The sequence below is a fragment of the Homalodisca vitripennis genome, chromosome 2 (assembly GCF_021130785.1).
Source record: "Homalodisca vitripennis isolate AUS2020 chromosome 2, UT_GWSS_2.1, whole genome shotgun sequence".
NCBI lineage: Eukaryota > Metazoa > Arthropoda > Insecta > Hemiptera > Cicadellidae > Homalodisca > Homalodisca vitripennis.
Genome location: NC_060208.1, coordinates 181,373,239 through 181,399,954, shown reverse-complemented (window position 1 = coordinate 181,399,954; position 26,716 = coordinate 181,373,239). Strand labels below are relative to the sequence as shown.

General features: G+C 32.6%; 1 protein-coding gene across 3 annotated transcripts in view; it reads left to right on the top strand.

Annotated features, from left to right (window-relative positions):
• LOC124355122 (insulin-like peptide receptor) overlaps positions 1 to 26,716 on the top strand; it is a 300,892-nt gene that overhangs the window by 245,333 nt on the left and 28,843 nt on the right. For 2 of the 3 annotated variants that reach the window (XM_046806083.1, XM_046806082.1), the window contains exons 4-15: positions 166 to 327; positions 964 to 1,069; positions 4,026 to 4,192; positions 5,738 to 5,948; positions 10,143 to 10,259; positions 11,357 to 11,504; positions 13,475 to 13,689; positions 14,092 to 14,272; positions 15,128 to 15,309; positions 16,547 to 16,717; positions 19,821 to 20,040; positions 25,068 to 25,121. In XM_046806083.1, the coding sequence (XP_046662039.1) occupies positions 166 to 327; positions 964 to 1,069; positions 4,026 to 4,192; positions 5,738 to 5,948; positions 10,143 to 10,259; positions 11,357 to 11,504; positions 13,475 to 13,689; positions 14,092 to 14,272; positions 15,128 to 15,309; positions 16,547 to 16,717; positions 19,821 to 20,040; positions 25,068 to 25,121 (1,934 nt within the window). The remainder of the gene's footprint in view (positions 1 to 165; positions 328 to 963; positions 1,070 to 4,025; positions 4,193 to 5,737; positions 5,949 to 10,142; positions 10,260 to 11,356; positions 11,505 to 13,474; positions 13,690 to 14,091; positions 14,273 to 15,127; positions 15,310 to 16,546; positions 16,718 to 19,820; positions 20,041 to 25,067; positions 25,122 to 26,716) is intronic. The other variant, XM_046806084.1, reaches the window with a different exon arrangement.

Here is a 26,716-nt window from a genome sequence, read left to right as displayed (position 1 = left end):
ATTTTTTAAATAGCTGTAATATTGATTTTGAAGCATTATAGAACGAAGGTAAAATAATCAGTATTTTTTTAGCTCTAATATTAATTTTGGAGGATTTATAGTAGAAATAATGGATAATAATTATACCTAATAAGAAAAATTCTCAATTTGATCTGTCTTTAACAGGAGTTGGGTTTGTCTTCTCTCACCGACATTCTAAGAGGAGGAGTGTACTTTGTCAAGAACCCGATGCTCTGTTATATTGATACCATAGACTGGGACCTAATCGCAAAGCAGTCACAGAGTTCAGACCTCGAAGGGAAGAAGGGCCAGATGCACTTTATTCGGGTACTTACTCTATGAAGATAAAGATAGTTTTAAAAGTTGTTTAGTGCATGTTTTATTTTTTTAGTGTATTAAAAATTTGTATGAAAAAATTAAGTATAATTTATTTTTGTAAATTTGCTTTTGGTTGACAAAGTAGCCTTGTATTTTCACATGTTCATTGAATTATTTTTTTTATACAACAAAAGTTTGTTATATAAGTTGTATTTGTTTGTTAGCATTTTATAAACACTTGTTTTTACTTATTTGCGTACATATGCAAACTCACTTCATATATATATATATATATAAGTTCGCATCATATCGAAGTATTAGTTTGTGTTTAAATAATAAGCATTGTAGCCCAGTTAGTAAATTTTTAAATTTATATCTATAAAAATTATAAAATTTAATAAAAAATCTTAGGAAAAATAATTCTTGAAAACAAAGACCACCAAATGAAAAATAATTCTTGAAAACAAAGACCACCAAATATCAAGTTTCAAATGATGAAAAACTTAAATTTGTGTAAGTCACAACAAGTATTGCATAGTGGATAAGTTGTATGCATTATACACCGTGTACACAACGATTTAAGTATTTAATTTATAAAGAATCATATATGGTATGTCTGTTATATATAAAACATGGTGGTTACAGAACAACAAGAGAGAGAACGAGTGTCCCATATGCCCAAGAGATTGCCCGTTGATGGTTGGGTCACAAGACAATCATCTTTGTTGGAGTCCACAGCATTGCCAGAAAGGTAATTTGTATTTCTACGTATTGTATTAGTTACTGATACATTTTTTGATTATGTCTTTCAGTGAATCATCCTTTATTCAATCGTTTGTATACATGTATGCTTAAAAGAACAATTAAGTCACACAATTATAATAAGATTGGTACAATAATTACTATTGTTGTTTAGGTATTTATGCCTTGAATATGCCCTTAGGCACTATGACTTGATTAAATATTTTATGATAACAACAGTTCATGTTTGTGAATTATTTCTGTTTCAGCTATTTTTAATACTGAGCAAAAAGTCGTAAGAACCTTGTGACTTTTGAATTTTTCTATAAAACAGTAATTATTTTGTACTTGATCAAGGAATATAAATTGGTTGTTTTTACTACTTTTGAGCTTTTGGCAATAGGTAAATCATAGTTCATCTAAATTCATAGAATTCAGTTTTTCCCAATATGCATTCTATAATCTGACAATGCCCCGGTGGCAGGCAATATTTCTCGTGAGAGAGAGAGAGAGCATGTATGCAACGTTGGTGATTACCCATTTTTTGAGGGACTTTCGCAGTTAATAATGCAATTTTATCACGATTCTTCAGATTTTACAGTAGTAGTACGGTATACAGTTTTTTCTGCTGTGTATGTTTTGTTTTCATTTCATTTACGCTGTAGTGTATTGATTGTGTAACCTGTCCACTGTGTTTACTACTGGCCAACATTTAACTAAAAAACATAAGCATGTAACTTTTACTGTAGCTGAAAATTGAGTTATTACTTGAAGAATAAGAATTGCATATTTATAATATTTTGAAAAATGAACATATTTTGACAAATTGACAAACAAACGAGATTTTCTTTACCCATTTAAACCGTCGTTACCTTATTACAGTCTTGTTTAATGGGTTATTAAGCAGTTTTGTAATGATACTTCTTCTAGTCTTCTGTATCCCGACTGTGTTCTGGTCAGATTGTCAAGAGTCTACTGTATAGATTGAGAACAACAGCTTTGCAAATTTTTTAAGTATTCAGTCTGTAGTGGTTTCTTAATTTATTTCATATAGCGTCATACCCATACTGTACATGCAAGATAAAGAGTGGAATTTAACCATTTATTTAAGACATTCCAAATCAGCTTAAATATGTTGCGATAACATTTTATTCTTGGCAGACTTGTGATATTGCCTGTCCTGGGATGAATGCACAAGTTGATTTAATTCAATGATGTTTGAATATCCCAAAAATGGTTCCTATCTTTAGGTTCGCATGGTGGCTCTGGATATTATTCTCACTGGAAACTTTGAAAAGACTATCAACAAGTAGGTTCCAAAGAAGTATTCATAAAAAACTTCCCCCCCACCCCTGGACATTCTATAATTGTAGTTATTTAAACTGTAGCCTCCAGGAGTTTAGTTCATAACTATACCTGTAGATTGGAACTTGTCCATCTGCAAGCCTTAGGATCCATGTGTCTTCTCCTAGATCGCTGGAATCTTGAAAGTGTATGAGTATGTCAATGCCTATTCAGCAGCTTGAAACCCCCTACTGTAATTTTCCTACATGCAAGAGAGTTGGTGAAGATTAGTCTCACTTAACTTCTCCAGTTGCTAGGTATGTTGATCTTCACGTAGGATTTCTGTGTTGCATCCCTGTCCTACATGCAAGAGAGTTCTCAATCATAATAACTAGTTCTTGAAGATTAGTGTCACATAACTTTTCTAGTTGCTAGGCATGCTGATCTTCACGTAGGACTTCTGTGTTGCATTCATTTCCGGATATCCACCAGCCTCTCAAATCTAATCTTGAGAAAAAGTAATGAGAGACTGATTGTACTTGGAAACATCACTTCCCTTTATTGCTCTCTAGGACTGAGGTACAAATCCTTAAACTATGCTTGCCCTGAAGATTTCACATTTTTGTGTATTGTTTCGTTAGGGTTGTCTCTAAACAAAAGTTATGGTGGTGGCCAATACTTTCATTGATTTGGAAGAGAAAGATTAACAATATTGATAGTATCACTGTTCCCAAGTGCTAAGTGTAAAAATCATATTCATGTCTATTGAAACACTTGTAGATGCCTTTATTCACAAGATTCTCAGTGTGCAGTCATGGTCCTTGAGTAAGACAAAAAAGATTAAGTTCACTTGATTGAGTGAAAAAAAAACTTTTAAATATTGCAAATATTCCCGTTCTAAGTGAATTAATTGGATAAATTATGTAATGAACAGTGAGATATTGGTGCTATAAGAACATTTTTCAAAGGTGTTATTTGGTGAGTCAATGATTTTAAAGACTATTTGCAGTAACTTTAAAATTTATTTTATTTTATTTACATTCTATTTACTAGAATAAACACAAAAAATAATAATAAAACAAAACAAAAAACAGTAAAATCAGCTAAATGGTTGATGTAACTTGTTTACATTCTCGGTTCACCTTCAAGTATTGGTGAAGGTCATCAAAAGCCGTCCTGACCACACCTACACATTACCCCAGGGAAAATTATTTGTTGTTAATTTATTTGTTTGATAATGTCAGCACCGATGCATAGACTTTAATGTCAGTTAACTTTGGCAAATTAAGTTTTACCGACAAGAGAATAATTGCTTTTTTGTATAGGTAACAATAGTAGTTCAAGAGCACTTAACTAACTTAGATTATTTTTTTATAAAAAAAAATTCTTTTTACTGTGTGAATTATAAAATCAGTGTAATTAAACATTCAAAGGACCAGTGTGTAGTTAGAAAACAGGGTGAAATTATGTTGCATATTGTATTGTCATGAATCCAATTGTTACTGCTGGTGAGAGTCAATGTTGTACAGTGTGTACATAGTTTTGTGGAAAAGCTGTGATGCCACAAGAGTTTTTGTTACAAAGAAGATCTAGATAGAATGTGACATCAATCAGTCGTTTCACGTACTGTTGTGCCTTACTTGTACTGTTAGAGAGACTCTGAATGTGTGGTAATGTTGCAGTGTGTCCTGAGTCCTGTGGAAACAGGGCTTGTGATGCTACAGGTGCATGTTGTCATGACAACTGCTTGGGAGGATGTCACGTCAACAACGCCACCAACTGTTTCTCGTGCCGTGGAGTGCTACAAGATGGACATTGCATGAGTTCCTGTCCTAAGGACTCATTCAAGGTATTACAGAACAAGTTTGGCTTGGCAAGTCGCACTCACCTGTTGACTGTGAGATTCATGCAAGATTGTTTCAATTCATCCATTTTTAGCTACTTTGTTTATTATTTATTTTTTTTCTTTTTGTTATGTTTGTTATTTGTATTCCTGTATTGTAGTGTAAATCACTTCATAATTTAAACAAAAAATTTAAATTTATTAATATTATGAACAATGCAGTAATCTTCCTTCTTTTAATTCTTCTTATATTCTTCAAATCTCAAATTGGTACATCAAAATTTTGTCTTGTGCTCCTGATATTTTGATGAAGTATTGTAAAATTCCGGTCATTTAACAAAACAACAAAACAAAACAAAATCTATTATAGCTAAAATCAATACTTAAGATCAATGGAAAAAAGGAGAGAAACATTTGTAGGCCTACTATATAAATTTTCATAATATAATGAACTAAAACATTTATCTACTCTGTCAAAGAGCTATTTGTAGACACTTAGACAATTTATAGCTTTTCGAGATTAGCATGACAAGTCATCTGGATTACAGAAAAGTCGTCTTTCTTTCTAAGAGATATCTTTCCTCCTCGAACTCAGAGATGCCGGAAGTTCTTGTCTCGCCTGATCTGCCATGCCTCCACCTGTACAGTTGGCAAATTGATATGTCTCGTAGGCAGGTTTTTTTTTCACTCAGCGTTTTCCCAGGAATTCTTCTTTGTCGATCCAGCCAACAAACTTTAGGATTATTCCAGGTGGGGAGTTATTGGGGCATGCTCTGCTCCCCAATCTACTGTATAACAGGCATCTATCATAAAGTCTTTAACTGTCAAGTCCAGGGCCTTCTCAACTCTCTGCACGATCCTGACGACATCCTCATTAGGCTGCACCGTAATACAGTGTATTTCCACTTCATTACTTCTTGAGTACTGCTCCAATTCTTCCACAAGCTTTTCCAGGTCTTCTACTTTTTTATTTAATTTCGGATTCTTTTGCACCAGCTCGTTAACCAGATCCACACACTTCTTTAGGAATTCATTTTGATTTTTTATCGCCTCTGTCTTTTTATCTAGCTGTGGCTTAAAGAATCATAAGACTTATTAACGTTATCTTCCTGTGTCTTCTGGGTCTGTGCAATTTCTACTGTCATCTTTATTATGTCATCCAGGGTAAGCTGGGGTAGAAGTGGGAGAGGTATTTGAATTGTTGATTGGGTTTTTTTGGTAGCTTTATTTCTTTTGTGTTAAAATATAAACAATACAAAAGAAAAATAAAAACATGAGACAATTGGTATTTTGAAATAGGGTTTTAGTATGAAGAATATTTATTGTTTTCTTTCCTTTTTTTAATTATGTATTTTGAAATAGTTGTTGAATATGTGAGTGTCTATATACTTGTCTACACTTCGACAACCAGTCTACTTTTAGTAGGGCAGTAAATTAGTTACTAAGAGCTGACCGTACTGGCACCATTTTTACTGTATTCTTCACAAGAACAATATGAAATCTTAAACAATATAACTTAAATGACATGTGACGTTTGTGATGGTGTCGCAGTATCTGAACCGCCGGTGTATCTCAGAAGAAGAGTGTTATGCACTGCCCAAACCAAGACTAGTGATCCAAACCAACTCGGCGAACCAACAGGATGGGAATTTGATTCCAGACCATCCGTGGAAGCCGTTCAATGGGGAATGTATCCTCACTTGCCCAGCTGGCTATCTGGAGACCAACAACAGCAACCGATACAACTGCAAGCTCTGTCAAGGTAAGAAGGTTGTATCACTTCATCCAAATATTAGCTGCCAGTGCCATTGAGTGCCTAACTTAGTAAAATGTTCAGTTTGTTAATAATTGTGTTTTTGAAAATTATTGTTGATTCCAAGTATTGGTGAAAGGATTAATTTTGAACTGATAGATCTTTAGCGGTTTTATTTTTTATCCAGTGATATAATGAATACGATTCTGTGCTTTGATTGCACTATGTACTAACTAAATCATAATAATAAAACCGATGGTCACATTTGCTGGTTTAGTGTGGTGGCTGAAAGTAGAACAAACAACAGCTGCCAAGAGGCTAGAGTCTTCAAAGGCTAGCTTTTGTAAGCATTACAGGAGCGATGAGCTCCTGCCCAACCCTGGCAATTGAAGTGGTCCTAGGATACACTCCTCTAGGGCAGGAGGTGATGAGGACAGCCGCTCTAAGCGCAATGAAGCTTCTAGGAACAAAGGTACCTCCTCAGAAGGTCACATAAAAATAACGCAGGAATATCCTTAGGCTGAAATGCTAACCAATGTGTCAGAAGCAATGGTTAAGAAATATTCATTTGTAAAACTATATACCATCTCTATTGAAGGAAAGGAGAAAGTAATTAAAATATAGGCCTACCCTACAAAAGGAGTCCTGAAGTTTTACACAGATGGTTCACGCCTTGACTCTATTTATTTATTTATTTACATACGGTATACACCATTTTACATTTGATATAGGTATTATGAAAATACAAGAGGCTTGATAAAAACAACTTACATAATTAGTTTACATGCATACATGCTAAAGCAAACAAAAGCAAAATAAGCAAAACAAGTGCCAAATAACATCAACATCGTGAATAAAAAGAAAAATTACAACAGCAATATAGTTCATAAACAAGTGCAACATGAAGGTGGATCCGTAAAAAAACTTAATTAAAGTAGCGTATAAATTATAGAGTTACTTATATATACTACTAAGAAATACATATGCATATGAGCAAATACAATACGAAAGAAAAAAAATAAAGATTAGCGTAGCCTGTGTTCATTGATATATAAAAAAATCTCAAGAAACCATTTCCATTCAGCAAAATATAAAACATGCTACAATACATGCAAATTTTGATGCCATTATAATATATGAACAAAATTGTTAAGAAAATAGCAATCAATATATAACATTCACAAGAAACCATTTCTATTTAGCGAAATATAAAATACGCGACAATACATGCAGAGTTTGATGCCATTAAATATAAACAAAAGTGTTAAAAAAAAAACAAAAAAGCAGCAAGCAAAATACGTTCAGTGGCAGAGTTTCACATGTCGCCAGAGAGATATTTAGTGACCTCCCTCTTGAATGATGTGTCGGACATGCTGAACAAATCAATATGCGCTGGAAGACCATTTCCCAACCTGTGAATTCTCGGTATTGTACTGTTGTACGTATAGTTCGTAGCGAGGAATTCCCTCTCGAAAAGCTGCACAGATCTTGAAGATGGTCGAGGACAACGAAGATTGATCCTCTCTAAAAGTCTCGGGGAATCACAAGACGACGACAAAAACTTCTTCAAGAACATCAGGTCAGCAATTTGGCGTCTGGTGCTCAAGGGTAGGAGCCCAAAGTGGCGTTGCAGATCTTCAACAGGAACCCCGTCGTAGGCAAATCCAAGTCTCAACCCAATCAGCCTGATGAATCTTATCTGAATTCTTTCAACGAGTTCCACCTGACCCAACAGGTAGGGAGACTATACCGGCGAACAGTATTCCAATATTGGTCAAACCAACTGGACGTACAGGGCCCGAAGTGTCCATGGTGAAAACCCATCTCGAGAAGTCCTAAATATAAAACCGAGGGCAATAGTGGCTTTCCTAGTAATTGCAGACAGATGCTGTTCAGGGATCAGTGACGAGGACAAGATAACTCCCAAATCCTTAACTGTGCTTGAGCGATTCAGTATGGTTCCTTCCATCTCGTAGTTGAAGACTATGACCCTAGCTGAGCGATGGAATGAGACCACAGAGCACTTTGCGAAATTTATATCTATGCCATCCCGCACACACCAGGAGACTCTAGGGCGGAACTCGGAATATATGGACCAGTAGTTTACCTAGCAGTGTCCCTGGGAAAACATGCCAACTGGTCTTCCAAGTGAAAGTCATGGCAATACAATCATGCGCCATAAGACTCATACAAATGAGAAAAATACTTGATAGTATCTGATAGCCAGGCTGCACTGGCACCAGATAACTGTTTGTTTGATTCGAAAGCAGTCTGGGCATGCAAGAATGCTCAGGCAGAGCTGGCTAAGAATAACAGAGTAACACTCAGCTATGAGGGCATTCATGGAAATAAAAAAGCAGATATCGTCACCAAAAAAGTAGCGGAGTTCATTATGGGGCCAGAGCCAGGTTGCGGGATAGCTTTCTCCAACAGCAAAGCTTTTGTAAAATATAAGGAAAAGAGGATAAGAAACTTTAATTTGAGTAGGGCCTCAGGATTAAGACAATCTAAAATGTTTATCTCTCCTTATGCTAAAGGGTGGGCAATCTCTCCAGATCAGAGTAATCAGGGTATAAGAATGATATAAGGAATTTTGACTGGACATGGCCCCCTAAGGAAGCATCTTATGAGGGTGGGCCTTAGCCAGACTGATGAATGCAGACTCAGTGGAGAAGAGGAGGAATCAGCGGAGCATATTTGGCTAAATTGTCTTGCCATATAAAAAATTCAGAAGAGATTCCCGGGAGCATATCTCCTCAGCCCTAAGGATATCAGAGAATAGGAGCCCTCAAATCTGATCAGCTTCTGTAAAAGTCTCAGATTCTGAGGACACAAATATAAGTAAGGGAGGTACAAAAGGTCCTTTTAGGACTAAGTAAGGGGGACAATCTATCTCTTTCCCTCAGGATAAAAAAAAAAAACTAAATCATAATAAAAACTGAAACAACCTCAATTAAAGTTTAGAGTTTGTAGACTAAACCAAACATTGATAATTCAAACTTTAATGAGAAAAACAGCAATTAGTTTAATTTTGTAGTGGGTTCTATCTCAAAATGGTTTAGCAAAATAAAAAATAGACAATATTTTGTGAAACTTATATGATAATGGACACCACTGAAACTGAGATTTTAGAGCTTCTTGCTTGGTAGTCACAAAGGTTTTCACTTTTTTTTAATAGTATGAATGTATTCTTCTTCTCTAATTTATATCAGATTTGAAAACCCGATTTGGATATGTTATTTTATTTAACGACTGATTATGAAATATTAGTAGTTGTTCTTTCTAGCGATATCGATCACATTTGTTTTAGGAACAATGTTTCCCAAACTAATGCTTAGTGAATGAGTGAGTGCTATTTGTAGTAAAATTGCTTAACGGCAGCTATCGTGTTGACAACAAGAAAAAATTTATACATTTAAAAAGTCTGTTATCACATGTTGTTTACTAAGGATTGTAGACCATATAAAAACTGTAGTTACATGATTTGATATTTAGGTAGATGATAAATAGATTTTGACCTTGATATCAGTATACATATTTTCCAGTTGTACATGGTTTTATTATATTAAATTGCATTTGGAATTAAAGTGATATTAGGCTAGGCATGTTGGTCTTTTGTCTTAACTTCTTGTAAGGTTAAAATTCTTTCAGCTATATTATTTAACTTATTTTAAATTTGTTCCAGGTACGCTACAACCGGTGGACATTTTTGTCTCAACCGCTAAGCCCTTTTAGCATATTCGCAAGAGATGTTTTGAAAAATTAAAATAAAGATACATTTTGCACACAATTCACCATGTATTATTATATATAATTATTTTCAATAATATGGAAAAATAAAATTCCAAAAAACCGTCATAAATGTCTTTTAGTCCATAGTTTGCAAATATCATAAATTTGACAAAAAGAATTGAAGTTCAAACACTTAAAAGTTTTTCCTTGAGGACAACATCTGTTTTAAAACACTCAGAATACTCCAAATATAACGTAGATTCAGAGTATATACATAAGCACTGGTTTGGAAATTTTATAATCACTGGCAATCAAGGTTTTGTTAACAGTATAGCAAACAATCATAAAAGTTAAAATTATAAAAAAAAAAAAACAAAAAAAAAAAAAAAAAAAAAAAAAAAAAAAAACAACATGATCCTGTTCATGATTGACAGCTGTTGGCACAATCTATATCTTGTACTTGGTTGGCAGTGGATAAATGCCAGAAGGAGTGTACCGGTGGCAATGTGGACAGTATAGCCAATGCACAGAGACTACGAGACTGCACGTACATCAAGGGTTCCCTGGAGATCCAGATAAGGGGAGGAAGTAAGTACAGAAGAAACTGATTTGGATTATGTTAAGATTTTGGATGCAGCATAGTCGCAATTCCTTGTTACTATGTAGTTAAATAAAGCTATTTTTTTACACTACAGAGGGAGGCGAGATTTGCCAATTTGCATTGTATAAGAACAAAATCCAGTTTAAAAAAATGAGAGTACTCCTAAGAGAGAAATTAATTTTTGATTATGCTAGTTTTGGTGGAAGTAGAAATAGGAAGTTGACAAAAGGTTGAAAAACGCATTATATATAATCTGTAAAAACAGTACTAAAGTACTGAGTAAATGTATTTTTCAACTGAAATTAATTTTATTTTCTCTACAAACTTGAACAGGTTGAGGAAAACTATTACAAGGTGAATGGCAACATTTTGAAACCTTAATCAATGTTTGTCACATTAAATTATTTAGTATTTAATTTTTATCAGTGTATTGTACGTCTGAAAAGCGTTAGAATATAAACTTAAATTTTTTGATATTTGTCATTGTAAAACATTAAAATAGTGTAGATTTTTTTAATAAAGAGAGAGCATCAACATGTTTTTATAATATTCAAGATTTTAAGGTGCTTAATGTGTTTTATACAGTTAAAATGGTGTAAAACAACACATATGATTAGGAGAGGTACTATCTCTTCAAATTTAATGGCAAAAGGATTCTGAAAAGTTGTAGAAACTGTGGTCTACAGCAAAGTTGAAAGCTATGTCAATTCCCAGATGAAGCATACCAGCACCTGAGAGTGAGGATGTTCTGTAAGCGAGGATGTTCTGTAAGCGCCACTTTCTTGTGTTGTCAGATGCTTTAATAATAACAAAACAAAGCTTGATACCTTGTAAGTGGTATAACAGATGACGGAATCATAAATCCACAGGATAAAAAAAAGATAAATATTTTGAGGAAGAGGTATGTAGCCTTTATTACTGACTTGAAGTCTGGTCTATTGAATTTTGTATAGGCAAGGTTTAGAAATTTATTACATTAATATTTTTTTGTGTTTTATAACACATTTTTTGTGTTATAGACAACATTTTTTTAAATCCAGTAAATCTCATGTCATGAAATCTTGTCTTATCACTTTTGTTATAGTAAACGTGGTTAAAGAGCTAGAAGAAAATCTGAACAAGATAGAGGAAATCAGCGGTTATTTGAAGATAGTGAGGTCATTTCCAATAATGTCACTGAACTTCCTCAAGAAATTGAGGATCATCCATGGCAACGATCTAGAGAGTGGGAAGTAAGTAGATATTACTTATTATCTCTAATAAACTCGTTTAACACATTGACTGTGACGTATATACATTACTACGGTTCCAACTGTCCTAAAGTCGATACATGACTCATGTCACAGTGAAGGTGTTAAGTCTAGCCTGATATGGAAGTGTTGCAACAATGTTTGTTGTGAATTGTGTTTATTTATCCACATTCCTTTGACACGATTGTTGTAACGTGACAGAACTTTTTTAACAAAGCTAGTACAAAACAGATTTAGTGAGGCCTAATTTTTTATTTATACTAGTTTAAATTCTGCTCTGAAACGGTAAACATCTACTATATTATTAGGTATAGTTTGTAGAAATAAAAGTCAGTTCGGTATTCTTAAAAGTCTAAATAAAAATGTTTCATAGAATCAGTAAGATGTAAGCACTTGGGTTCGTAACTCCCAGTGAATAACTAGTGTAATATTTGGCCACCAACACGCATCACTTTACCTGAATGTGTTAAAAACGCCATTTTAGAAACATCTTTTTTGACATTCCATATTTAACTCTTCTACATGGGGATTTTCAAGAGGTCATTTCTGACTTGATCAGGAATTTTTTCTGTTAATGAGTTTATAATAACATGTTTTGGTTATAATTAAATTTAGTGTATATAGTACAGAAATTACTACTTTTTAAGAATAATGCAACACTGACCCATAATTATTCACATTATGAAAAAAAAAAAAAAACAACAACTAACTTTCACAGATAAGCATAGGCTTACAACGCTCCCAAACAAACACCCACTAATCATTTTTGTTTCATTATTATTTTGCACTTTCTGTACAGTGCATAGTATTTATACCAAAACTAATAACCTATGCATGTTGTTACTGACTAAAAATTTGTTGCAAAACAATTATTGTTTTATTTATTTTTTTATTATTCTCTTTTAAGCCTCAGCTTTCGGCTATGCTGGCTTGTTTAATTCACTGTGGCTGCTATTCCTGTATGATTGGACCTCCTTAGGATTTGAACCCGTGATCTGTCAGTTAGAGAGCCATGACTGTATCCACTAGTCTACGGAGGAGGACCAATCATTGTTTTACCAGAACTCGTGAAACGGAATGTAAACCCAAAACAGTCTCTAATAATTAACAGAGTGAAGTTATGTTACATCACAGCTGATTTGAGTCATCTATTTGATTTCCATAAACAGCTGAATAAGAAGAAAATATTCTTCCTCTTTGTAACAATATAAAATATTGCTGGAGGTAGTTCAAACTGATGCCGCTAGATTACATAAGCTTGCGGCCTGCACTAAACTGTATGAAATCAGTGTAGTTGGTTTTGTTTGTTAGTAGTGACTATCTTGTGAAACCATGTTGAAGGGTTAATAGGCAAAGATAGGCCATTTAACCTGTCTTGCATAAAATATTGAATCCCAACGTAGAATAGAAATATATTATGTTTGATAAATAAATAAATAACATTTGATATGAAAAGGTTGGCATAAAAATTCTTCCAATATAACAAACATTGAAGTCTGAATCATTCAGACTACAGCTACTAGTTGAAGCTGTGTTGCATATAAAGTGCGGAATCAACTTTATATCACAACGTCCCTTTGTAACAATTATATTAAGCTTTGTACATCACAATAAATGTTCATATCATGTTATAAATATTTAAAATTATAGTGAGTAGTGTGCATAGAATACATAGGGCAGCTACAATTCTTTCGTAATACCTCCTTAAGGTTGTACTCTTTCCTACTTTATATTAAAATCTTTACTTCCTAATGAAAACCTGATTAATAACAGTTTAAGATCCAGACACTTGCCATGTGTTTGTGTTTTGTAAAAATGTACATTTACCTCTATAGCATAGATGTTTAAGGGTATTTTGAATTCATCCAGTCTTTAATTTTATTCCAATTGTTATAAACTTAAAATAAAAAAATATCCCACCTTGTGTATTTATATAGCAATAAATGTTATAGGTATTCTCTGGTAGTGTTGGACAACCAGAACCTCGTGGAGTTGTGGGATTGGGAGAACAAGGGAAAAGACTTCCAAATCAAGCGTGGCAGACTCTTCTTTCATTTCAATCCCAAGCTATGCATCGACAAGATCACGGAACTAAAGGAGCTGGCTCACTTACCTGATTTCACCGATCTGGAGGTCGCACAAAACTCAAATGGGGATAAAGTGGCCTGTAAGTGTTGCTTTTATTTCATATTAGCAGTGATTAAGTCAATAGTAGCCAATACAAGCTCCATCTTCAACATGTATTTAATTGTGTTTATGTGCTCCATTTCTTCATGATTGTGTGAAGAGTGGATTTAAAAAAATGAAAGTTGCAGTCTTTGACCTTCTCAAGAACAATAATTATGGAATTTAAAGCTAAAGTAAATTATTTTCTTTGTAAAAGATCATTCTATTTAGTGGAAGGTTATATCTCAACAGTGTGGACAAGACTTTTAGAATGTTCATTGTTTTACAAAAGTTGTGCCAATGTATTTGTGTGGAATATTTTCTGGCAGAATAAAATTGTTATTCTTATTCTGTTAAAGAACCTGTTACTAGATAGTAATATTATGGGAACTTGATTGTGAAGGTAATGTCAAAGAGCTGGAAGTGAAGGTGTACAAAAGCGGTCCCAAAGCTGTCCTAATCAAATGGAGACCGTTCACTCACTACGATTCACGCACACTCCTGGGTTATGTAATCTACACGATAGAAGCCCCCTACCAGAATGTCACAATGTATGATGGTCGTGATGCTTGCGGGGGAGATGGGTAAGTCAGGTTGTATATTAAATAGAAATAATTGTTTTATAGTTGACTTTGTTCACATCAGAAGATCACAACAGACACTATATTGAAACAGTCCTTATTGGTGTTTTATTCTATAGTTATTGAAAAGCTTGTACCTGGATATGATAAGTGCTTACATATAATTGTTAACTTTTCTAGAGTTGTTCTTTCACATGTACATAATAAAAAAACTTTAAACGCGACATGTAAATGTGTATTTATTAAAGTAACTTACTTTCTGATTGACCCTCTTACTTACTTACCTTTTATTGGAATAACTTAGAAAGTCAAATAACCATATTCGGGATATTCTAGTCCCAAGTGTACATTAATTTTTAAGATTAACAAAATAATATGTCATTTTTTAAATTATTAAAACATTTATGGTTGTGCAATACATGGCAAATAATTTATGATTGTTTCCTGAGCGTTTATAAAATTGCCATTAATGGTCTGCAATTATTACAGAAATGTATAATAGCACACTTTCAAAGAAGTCATATATATATAGCCATGTTATTCTCAAAAGGTTAAGGCATCACTTCTAAGAGAAACTCATTAAGTTTATAAATAGTTTATTCAATAACCCATATTGTTGAAAGTTGACTTTTTCTATAATCTAATTCATTTTCCCCCAAGTCTTAATGTTAAGTTAAGTTTGCAATTAAATATTTTTCTAGATATCTGGTAGTTTTGATATAGTAGAATTTTGTGTTGATTAAATAAATATATAACTATTAAAATTATTCATTGTTAGAAGAAAAACAATAACATTTTAGTTTCTTCATCATAACTATGTATTGTAGATTCCTATCACCATGTTTTTCTGTGTCACAGTTGGAGGGTAGATGACATAGCAATTCCAGAGCCCTCGGAAAAGGAAGTGGACTGGATGGATGCGATACTTACTCTTCTCGAGCCTTACACACAGTATGCTTTCTACATCAAGACGTACACTATAGCTACTGAAAAAGTGGGGGCGCAGAGCAAGATTAAGTACTTTCGTACCCACCCCGACAGTGAGTAACATTTCAGTAGAATAATAATTAATGTAACAGTTGGAATGCAAACAAGACCCATGCACTGACACGATGGTTCATACCAACACCATTTTCATCCATTGTAGTAGGGAAAGGCCGTTCTAAAAGTCAGCTAGGAAAAAAGACAGTGCAAACTAACAATTCTTAAAAAAGTACCATGGACATTTTCTAATGCACGGATTCTGGGATTGTGTGTGATTAATCCAGAGATAGTTTCTAAACTTGTTACAGTATTGTATCACTATTATAATCACTATTATAAAAGTAACTTACTTTCTGATTGACCCTCTTACTTACTTACCTTTTATTGGAATAACTTAGAAAGTCAAATAACCATATTCGGGATATTCTAGTCCCAAGTATACATTAATTTTTAAGATTAACAAATATGTCATTTTTTTAATTATTAAAACATTTATGGTTGTGCAATACATGGCAAATAATTTATGATTGTTTCCTGAGCGTTTATAAAATTGCCATTAATGGTCTGCAATTATTACAGAAATGTATAATAGCACACTTTCAAAGAAGTCATATATATAGCCATGTTATTCTCAAAAGGTTAAGACATCACTTCTAAGAGAAACTCATTAAGTTTATAAATAGTTTATTCAACACATCTAGTTCTAGTAGTAAATAGTTAGTTCAACACAAATAGTTTATTGTTGCACTAGACAGTGCAAACTAACAATTCTTAAAAAAGTACCATGGACATTTTCTAATTCACGGATTCTGGGATTGTGTGTGATTAATCCAGAGATAGTTTCTAAACTTGTTACAGTATTGTATCACTATTATAATCAGCATATTCATTTTTTTTAAGTAGATATTTCCATACAACAAAATTATCATTGCACTTATAGAGAATATAAATGATTTCAAAGAATTATTAATAATTGTCATAATTTAACTAAAAATAATCCTTTATTATTATTAGGATTGGTTCCTAGATCAATCAAAAATTATTCATTGATTGATCTAGGAAAATAGAAGCTTAACATTCATTTAAATTTAAAATAGAACATTTTAATTTCACGCTCCTTCACATCACCCATAAATATGAAACAGTAAGGAAATTGCTATTAAGATCAAACATTTTAGTATCCAGAATTTGGTTTTATAACATTCAGAATGGGATTACAGATTTGAACATGCAGGCTTTGACTTCACCATCACTGACGTAAATGATACTAACCATACACTTGGTTGTTGGTAGCTCCCTCTGTACCAAGGGCTCTGAAGGTCTACTCCAACTCCAGTTCTGAGTTGATCATCAACTGGAGTCCACCGCGTGTCCCCAATGGCAATGTGACTCACTATATCGTACGAGGACAATGGGAACGGGACGACCAGAAGTTCCTCGACCAGCGCAACTATTGTAAAGAACGTAAGTCAACTTGGATTTAATAAGAAATATCCAAACTTGCTTCAGTACCTTATACATACTTTTGTTAGAGCTGACCGTGATTGCAAGTCAACGATTTACTCTGATTTGTGTGTACAATACTTGCTTCTTACCTGAAAGATGTAGGTGCGCTCAAAGCTCATCTAGAAAACAAGTTTTGATAATCACTTTTCAGTGTTTCTGTTTTAATCTTGGTGTTGATTTTTTTAAGCAAGAGTCCCAACCACTTCGTGTAATTGCTGATTTTGGCTATTATAAACGTTCCGAAGGGGTAAAATTTGGAACTTTCTGAACTTTGAACATAGCATCTGAGTACTTTAGTGACGTGGACAGAAATTACTTTCTGTTGAGGTGGGATGCTCTTGGGACAAAATATACTTGGAAGTGTAGTTGTATAGAATATGGAAAACATATTCAACTTTAATCAAAAATCTGTTCATTATATTACTTTTGTATATAAGAGTCTTGTTATATAAAATGTTTTTTTAATGTATATCTGTAAATTTTTATATTATGTAGGAGATTTAGAAACACTTAGAGTTAGGAAAAGTTAGGTTTTTGTAACTAATCTGAAATTATGATGATTAATTATAACACTATTAACAGTTTACATGGGTTTTTGAAAGGTAAAACATTTATTATGGTCTGCAATGTGGTTTCATGTACCAGTCTCAGCTGATGAAATGAGTAGCAGTACTGTAAATTTCCTTTGCAGCTTGGTTTCTGACATCATTTATGAGTGTTGTAATTGTTTCTTTCTCTTTAGAATCACTTGTTATTTTGGAGTTGCTTTTACCACACAATACATGTTTTTTTTTAATAGTTTTTAGGCTTGTAAATAAATATTATTCATCACTTAGCTGATCAATCAGTTAGCTGTTAACATTGTTTCAAGTCATGTTTGTAAACAAAATAATATAACATGTGTTATTTATATATTTAAACAAATTATACCATATTACAGTAAAATTCTGATTAACTGAGCTACATAAGAATGGGACTACCACGGATATGGAAAACTCAGATAATATAGGGACTGCAATAAAGTATTTTAACTTATATAAAAACTCAATATATAGGTTAATTATAATGGTTTTATTGATTGTAAATATGCTATAAATGTGTTGTTGTAAATATTGAGTGATTCACTCACTATTTTATTGCTAACTGCAATAAAATGTATAACATAAAAATATATATGTTTTGTAAGTAGTAAGCAATTAATAGTGCTACTGTAATTTTATATTAAAACATTTTAAACTGCCCCCAAAGCCCATTTTGGGGAAATGGACAAAGCAGTAACAGTGACTAAAAAGTTCACTTCTATTTCCTAGAAAGGTGTTCTGAGTTCCATCCCTCCATCTTTGTCCATCAAAAACTAAACAGAGTGTATCCATACTTTTAAGTCACGCTGTATAATGTAAAACTTATGCAAAAACATGATAAAATAAATAGAGTACCAATGGTCAAATCCTATTTTAACAATGTATTATTTTACTTTTTAATAAGTGTAAGATAGTATGCCTCAAGAATGTAGTCGGGTGGGTTGCTGTATATCTAAACTTAATTTTAACCCTTTGAGTGCCGCAGCGTTCCTAATTTTGATGGTACGAAAAGTGCATAAAGTGCCGGTGTCGCTAGTTTGACGTTTCGTATTTCGATAATAATTTGATATAGTACAAGGTTATTTTGGCAAAAAGACCAGATAGCTATATTCAATAGGTTCCAAACTATCGATAAATATGAGTTTTACGTTGTTTCCCTACTCTTTAATTTAAATTACAATATTTAAAAGAACAGACTTTTTAACCTATTTTGAAATTTACAAGTTATTACGACTATCAATGAAAACAGAAACTAAAAGAACAACATTTTATTATTCGAAAGTGACAGGTGATTTTTGTGTCTAGGCTTACTTAAAGTGTCATTCGTCTAGGCCATTTTGCAGGGGATTTGGCGATAGGAAGTATGACTCATTGAGTATTTTTTGATTCATTATGGAAATTCATTAAGGAAAGTATTAGGAATGTATAATGAAGTTAATTTTAGTCTCCGATAAGGAATATTCGTCCAAAAATAGTGGACTGCGATAATACCAAAGTACCTATGCAATGATTTTGTCTTCCAGTCACAATGCAGCGGACGAGTACCGTGTTGCGTAATGGCCATTCTTGTGTTTATATGCCGACAACCAAGTATTTGAGTAAATATAAACAAAAATTGTAACTTATACAGTGTTTTACCGTATTTTTTAAATGAAGGTAATGTAGTGATTTGAGTTGTGTCCAAGCGAAAAACTTCAGTTTTCAGTGTAAATATAATAGGGTTATTTTGGTTTTTTAAAAGTTGCTGACACCCATACAAAGGAAATTAAGACATTTTTTATCTCTACATTTACTAATCATATTTGTTTGTGATATCTTGATGTTTTATTTGATGTATTGTGAAAACTACACTATTTCTATGTAATTTCTAAACTCTGAAAAATGAAGTTACCTACTATTTATAATATGTAGGTACCGGGCATCATTTTGTTTATACATATAATGCCAAGTTTGTTTTTATTGCAGAATCATATATTATACATGGTTTTTATTTAGAATTGTATGGCCTTTATCATAGCGTAAAGAAAAATCTTAAAAATAGTGTATATACTTAAATTAGGTTCAAACATACCTTTTTATAAAAAAGTAAAAAAAACTTATTTTGTAGAAACTAAAATTTTTATATTTTTATAAAGCAAATTTTTTTGTAAAAATATGTCTCATACTCTTCATTTAATTAGAAAGAAAACAATATTAAAATTATGAAAATATGTTGGATAGTTATTTTACAACAGCTATTTTCCCAAAAGCTCACAAATATGGAAAAAAAACAGCCCGGCACTTTATGCATAAGACTTGGAAAAATGCCAGCGGCACTCAAAGACTTAAGAATTTCTTTAACATTTTTGATAATATGATTGATTTAGGGTGTGTACATATTGTTTTTTACTATTGGGTGATGTTTTAAAAAGTAGGGTGGTAAAAAGGACTAAATAATAACTCTATTGAAAATCTTCAGTAATTTGTGTTTTGGGTTACAGCGTTGTCGCTGCCTGACAACAAACACTCACAGACCAAGGTAGATGAGGATGGGACAGACCTAGATCCTGATGGTCTGGGATTGTCCAATATCTATACCAAGAAGGATTGTGTATGCAAGAAGGATGACAAGGAGGAGAGGGGGAAGAAGCAGAGAGAGAAGGAGATACAGTTCCAGATTCAGTTTGAAGATGCATTGCACAATCAAGTATATGTTAAAAGGTCAGTAGTTGTATATCTACTCTTTACTCATGAATAAAATAAAAATAAATGTCAGTTATATTTTTGTCATTCTACCAGTTTAGCTGCTAGAATTTGTAGTGCATGTGATTTTGTTGTACTGAAATGGGCTTTAATAATACGCTTGTAATATGTTGTTAGTTGTTATACAAATATTGTAATAATCACATTTTCAAAGGTATCAGCTAAATCAGTAATTTAAAAAAATCATATTTATATTACCAAAATGTTTTAAGATATTATGTGATATACTACATTGATATTTCAAACTCCGATATTGGCATATTGATTTATATTGACTATTGACTATATTAATAAGAACAGTCAATATAGAACAATATTGATGCTAATTCAATCCCCTTTATCATCAAGCTATACATAACATCCCCAACCCTTGATAATTTCACTAAAAACTACCAGAATTTTTTATTTATTTATTCATTTGCTTTATGTATGTTTAAAAATACATCTAAATACATGAAGTAAACGTGTAAATTGTCAGTCATTATATAAGTAGTACCTGGTGCATACAATGATGTTACTTACACTTTAAAATTTACGAACTAATTACATAAACAAACTAAAAGATCTATGAAATATCTCAACACAAACTGATTATCAATCATTTAAAAATTTGGCCACAGAGTAAAACGCATTGCTTATGAGGTGGTTTCTGAGGGAAGCTCTAAAAGATCTCATGCTGCATTCATGCTTCAGATGGATTGGAAGGGCATTGTAAATTTTCTTAGCACAATAATAAGCTCCTTCCTCATGTAGTTTTAAGTCTATGTATTGGATACTGGTAATCACTATGGCGTAACAAGTAACCAGTACAATTATTGGGAAATATGCTAATATTAATTTTTAGAAAAGCTAGACATTCAAATATATAAATTGAAGGAAGTGTTAAAATTTTGTTTTTTATGAAAATTTGTTTACAGGAATCTCCTGGTTTCAGGCTAAATAGTTTCCTTACAATCCTTTTCTGAAGAAAAAGAATTAATTTAACTCAACAGAATTTCCCCAAAACATCACCCCATATCTCAAGTGCGAATATGTATAGGCATAATAGACTGTTATGACAGTATCATAGTTGGCTGACCCTTCAATAACTTCTATAGCTAAGCAGGTGGAGCTTAACTTGCCAGCCAAGTATAACAAGTAATCCCGTGATCCCTCAATTTCAGATTTTGATAGACTATCACACCTAAAAATTTCACCGATGACACTTAATATGTCTTCACATTTTACTTCAACATCAGGGCTTTGTAGTGTTGAGAAATGTATGAGTTGGCTTTTATTATTATTTAATAGGAGCGCATTTATAGTAAACCAATTTTGAGCTTCTATTAATGTTAATTTTAGTTTAGAATTAAGTTCATTACTGTCTTTAAACTAGTTTAGTGTCATCAGCAAAGAGTATTGTTTTCGCTATAGAGAAGGCATGAGGGAGGTCCGTTGACATATAATAAGAAAAGTATAGGTCCCAAAACTGTTTTGAGCCTAGAAACTGAAGAACCATTTTATGAAATCTAAACTGGTTATTGTTAAGGATGCTATTTTTTGTTTAGATAACTTAAAAGTTTACAGAGAAATATCTTTTCAAATATTTTTGAAATAACTGGAAGGACAGCGATTGGTCAGTAATTTCATACATTAGTTCATTCTTTATTTTTATAGAGAAGTTTATTAATGGCAAACTTAAGATAATTGGGAAAACTCTGTGTAAGAATGAGACAGGTTAAGGACAGAGCAATTTGTAAAGCAGAGGATTTCATAACAAAAGTGGGAATCTCATCTCAGCCTGATAAGTTTGTATTTTAAATATTTTGAATAGTTTGAAGCACCTCACTAGGGTCAGTAGGGAAAAAAAACTTGTAAGAATTATTTAAAATATTTTTTTATTCAAAAAAATTAAGTTAAGTTCCCACAAGTGTTTTGTCAATGGAAATATTTTCTCATTTATAACATTTATAAACAATGAATTGAAAGCATTGGCGACCTCCTCAGGGTTTGTGATTTGAATCTGGTTTGATTCCAATACAGTATCGTCCACGTCAGAGGCCTATTTTGCTTATTTCCTTAGGCACGACCTCCCACATAGCCCTCCACCTATTTTTTGCACCAGGGATGTACTCAACATTTGCCATGCGCTTTGCTGCTCTAATGATTCATTTTAATATTTGACGATAAGTTTGGTTATTAATCATAATTGATTCATATTACAATTTTTATTATTATTATGAATAAGATAAACTTTGTTTTAGCTTTTACTGTAAGTTAATTTAATCTTTTGAGGTCGGTCGGGACAGGGTCTGTCCCACTCGTGATGAGTGGCCAAATAGCTAGCGCTTTGTTCTTTATTTTGTATCTCCTAAACTAACTAACCTTTTCATGTAAAATGTTTTTTGTTTGTTTCTTAAAAGGTTGTATGTTTCACACAAAACAAATCGAAATTGTTGACTTTGTTTTGAAATGGTTACATGCAAAGAAACTATTCTTTAATTTTTTGGATACCACTGTATTGAACAGCTATATTCTCTACAAACCTGAAAATGGAACAAAGAAGCCTCGTAGTGACTTTCGACTAAAGCTTTTCCAAGAACTTATTCTTCGTTTTGGTCCCAATGACCGAATTGTTCAGAGTCCTACCATACGAGAAACCACTAGGCTTTCTGCTAGAAATAGTAATCACTGGCCAAAACAATCGAACTCTCGACGACGCTGTGTAGTGTGCTGAAAAGCCGGAAGAGAGAAGAGATCCACTATCTACTGCAGTGGTTGTGTTTGGATCCTTGCTTTCAAAGGTATCACACAATCCTACATTATTAAAAGGACTTGAAAATCATACTCAAAACTATTTAGATCTGTGTAAATAACTTTAATTTACTGAACTCTACTCAATACGATTTGTAGCCATAAAAACATATTGGTGTATTCTTATCACAAAGAAAATGTTTCTTTTCTAATTAAAATCTACATAAGCTGTATACTGATATTAAAACTAATTTCAATGATAAGTATTTGAAAACAGCTTCATTCTAGGTTTTTTTACCACAAAACACGCTTAAAATGTAATGAAACACAAGTTTTTCAAACTAAATTAATGTAAAACACATATATTAATTGTCAGAAAATTTGTAAGATTAACTCAAAATAAAGATAATTTAGTTTTACAAAATAAAAACTTTACTTTGAACCAATTGAATAAAAAATAAGAAAGTTAGAGGCAAAATAACTAGAAAGATGCACGGGATGTGAGATTTGAGTAAAATCCCGCCGCCCAGCGAGGGCAGGCAGGTCTCGCACGCACCGCCACTAAGGCACAGCGCACGCCAAATAGCGCCGGCGTCAAAGGGTTAAAATATGTGGATTATAAATAAAAAAACTCAGGAATGTAGAAGAGGAACACAAGTTTTTTTGTAACATATGTAGGGTTTCCATATCTTTTAGTTACTCAAGAATGTAGAAGAGGAATACTAGTATTTTTGTAACGTATGTAGGGGTTTTATATCCTTTAGTTACTCAGGATTGTAGAAGAGTAACGTTCGTGTACATATTTATTGTTATTGTTAATTTTACATTATTAATGACAAACAACTGAATAATTCTTATCCTTTCAAGTCATTCATCATCAATAATAAACTTTAAAAAAAGAAGTTCTATGACAAAATTAAGCTCTAGATAGATATCTTTGAAATTGAATCAACGTGTCAGTTCTTTGCTTTTGCTGATGATCTTGTATTTGATGAGTAAAAGTGGGGTCTTCAAACAACTCTGGATATCAGGGTTAAGCAGGTAGCATATTTTATAAGGGCTTGCCTTTAGTCTACATGATCAGTGTTTGTCTCTTGTCTTAGTTACCAAAAGACCAAATAGACACTATTCCCATATTCATCTTAGGAGAAGGTGGATTTATTCCTCCAGATATTTGTTTTGTAGAATTACGTTAGTTTGTTGTCAAAACTGGTTATCCCGGTCATGACTGGTCCAGGAAGCTTATAAAAATCTTTGGCTCCATCTGTGTCCCATGCAGACAGGGCCAGAAACAAATTGCTTGAACTTCAGATGTTTTTACTCATAATTAATTGTGAAGCACTACTAAATTACAAAGTTTAAACTCAGGAGAGTCCACGAGTTGCATCATAACTATGTGATGAAATTTCCTTCCTTTGCAATCACAGATACGAATTCTTTGTAATTTGTTCTTGTTCAAATCAGTTGTCTCCTAACAAAAATATGTATGCGAAGAATAAGTCAACATTTTGAAGTTCGGTGCCGAACAGGTTGGAACGTGTCGTATACTGTTGCTAATGTAATTCAAAGTTGCCACCTAATTTATGGTAGATAGTTTACTACTACCAAGGTACTAAGATACTGTGTGCAACTTAATAGCTGCTGATTGGATTATGGCACAGGACCAGTTGTGGGACATTGCTGAAAAACTTCATAAGCCCAACAAGGTACCTTGTGTCATTAACAGTTAATTAATTAGTGTAGTACTGTTATTGGGTGATCCGGATAATTGAAAAGATGGTTGAGTATCGAGGTCACCAGTCATTAGACTACCTCCTTCATCAAAAAATTACAATATGAGATCATTGTGTTCTTTATGTTGCGGGAAATAGTCATCTCAGAGGGCAGAAAGTATAATGAGTCTGGGCTTGATAACCCATGAAAATATGGCTGGTGACTCCCAGGTAACCACATAAATTGCACCAGAGCTGTTAGTATAACTTTTCACTCCTAAAACTCATTGAATTTTGTGATCATCTGAACTGTATAAAATGTTAACTCACTTAAATGTGATTATAATAACTATTTTATTTTTAATATAAATAGAAGGGAACTTTACACATTGTGTACATTATATTTTTGTTGTACTTTTCTTACCACTTTTATGTTGTTCAATTCCATTCTGGGATAATCGTGCATGCAAAGTAGTTTTTTCTTTCCTATCCACACAGAATATCTTCTAAAAAATTTTAATTTTTGTTTTTTTCCATTAGGAAAAATGCTCCAGATGACCTGAACACTGTACCAACGGAACTTGATAAAAAACGGTAAATTGAAAGAATAATTCAAAGTAAGGCCGAGTGTTGTTGGCTTGCTTTTACGCTGCGTAGTTGTTTGGGATAAATTTGTAATTTGCATGTGTTTTATTGTTTTCTTAATTTTAAGTAATTCACACTTAAAAGTAAAAGATGTATTGTTTCAACTATTAAATCTCAAAAGGATATTTTTAATCAACGGTTTGTTTATGGGTAGTACTAACTCACATTGAGTAGAATGAAATCACATGTACTAACATTATTAACATACATTATAATGTTCATTGGAGATATTGCTTCATTGATTTCTCTACTTTGATTTGGGTTGTGAATTATAAGTATAATGATCTCGTGAATTATAAGTATAATGATTTTGGGTGTGATTGGGAGTTGGTGGTATAGTTCTGTAATCCTGGTTGAAGGGATCTGTCTTAAGACTAATTAGCACTGAATTGTTTCATATCACCAAATTTAAAACTTGCACAAACCAATACTTGTAAATTTGTAAGATTTTTTTTAATATGAAGACTGTTTTGAATAGGTATTTGTTTGAATAATTCAAATATAGTAAAGTAGTAAAATAAGTAACCAGTGTGAGCTCCACATTTATATATTATATGGTTATGGTGGTTAATTATTACCACAATATATTTCATGAAAAGAACTCTAATACATTTTGTTCCATTTTTCACTTATTTCTTTTTACAACTTTAAAATTTTATTTCATAAGTAAATTATTGTTCCCAGAATAGAGTTCAATCTCCCAAGTAATTTTACACAAGTTCTCGTCAATTTTATTTTTCTAAATGTATTTGAACTCACTCTATTCATGTAAATGAGTGTTTCCCAATTTTCTCCTCAATTAATTGATATATGAATAAGTATTTCGTATTATGTCTTGGCAACTCAGCTAACTATTATAGGTGGCAAGTGTAAGATACTTCACCCAATAAAAAATGTTATTGTATTTGCCAATTTGAAATTGAAAACTTAAAAGATAGATGTCAATAACAATTTTAATGTGTTTCATGTGTATAGTTGACTAGTATAATTTTTTGTAGCTAGGAAGGAAAGTTCTCTCTTTTTGGACATACAAGATGTTCTTCTCATGGAAATTCATTTCTATGAAAAAAGACAAAAACACTTACTTGCAAATTCAGAGCCAGTACAAAGTTCCCACAAACTCTTCAGCTCTGCCTTCACAAAAAGATTCTTGTCAAACTATACATTGTTCAACCAATAATATTCCATTTATTTTGTTAAAACATCTATTCAATTTTGACTAAGAAAATAACCTGAAATTCTTGTGTAAAGAATGTAGAATAATATTGAATGTGGTATCAACCTGGAAATATCATTAAAGACATAAGTCTGTGTAAAATCAAACAAAATTCTTTTGCTTTTTTGTAAGCTATAAAAATATAACATTCTTGTAATACTGCCACACTTATAATTAAGTTGTGCTCAAAAGAAAGTACTCTTGCTTAGGGTCCGTGTACCTCAGTTGCAATGTGAATTGTGTTTATGTTGCTGTTGTTTTGATTCTGTGTGCTTAATTTTTTCCATTCTACTTTTTATTTTAAGAAATTCATTATTGTTGTTTGTGT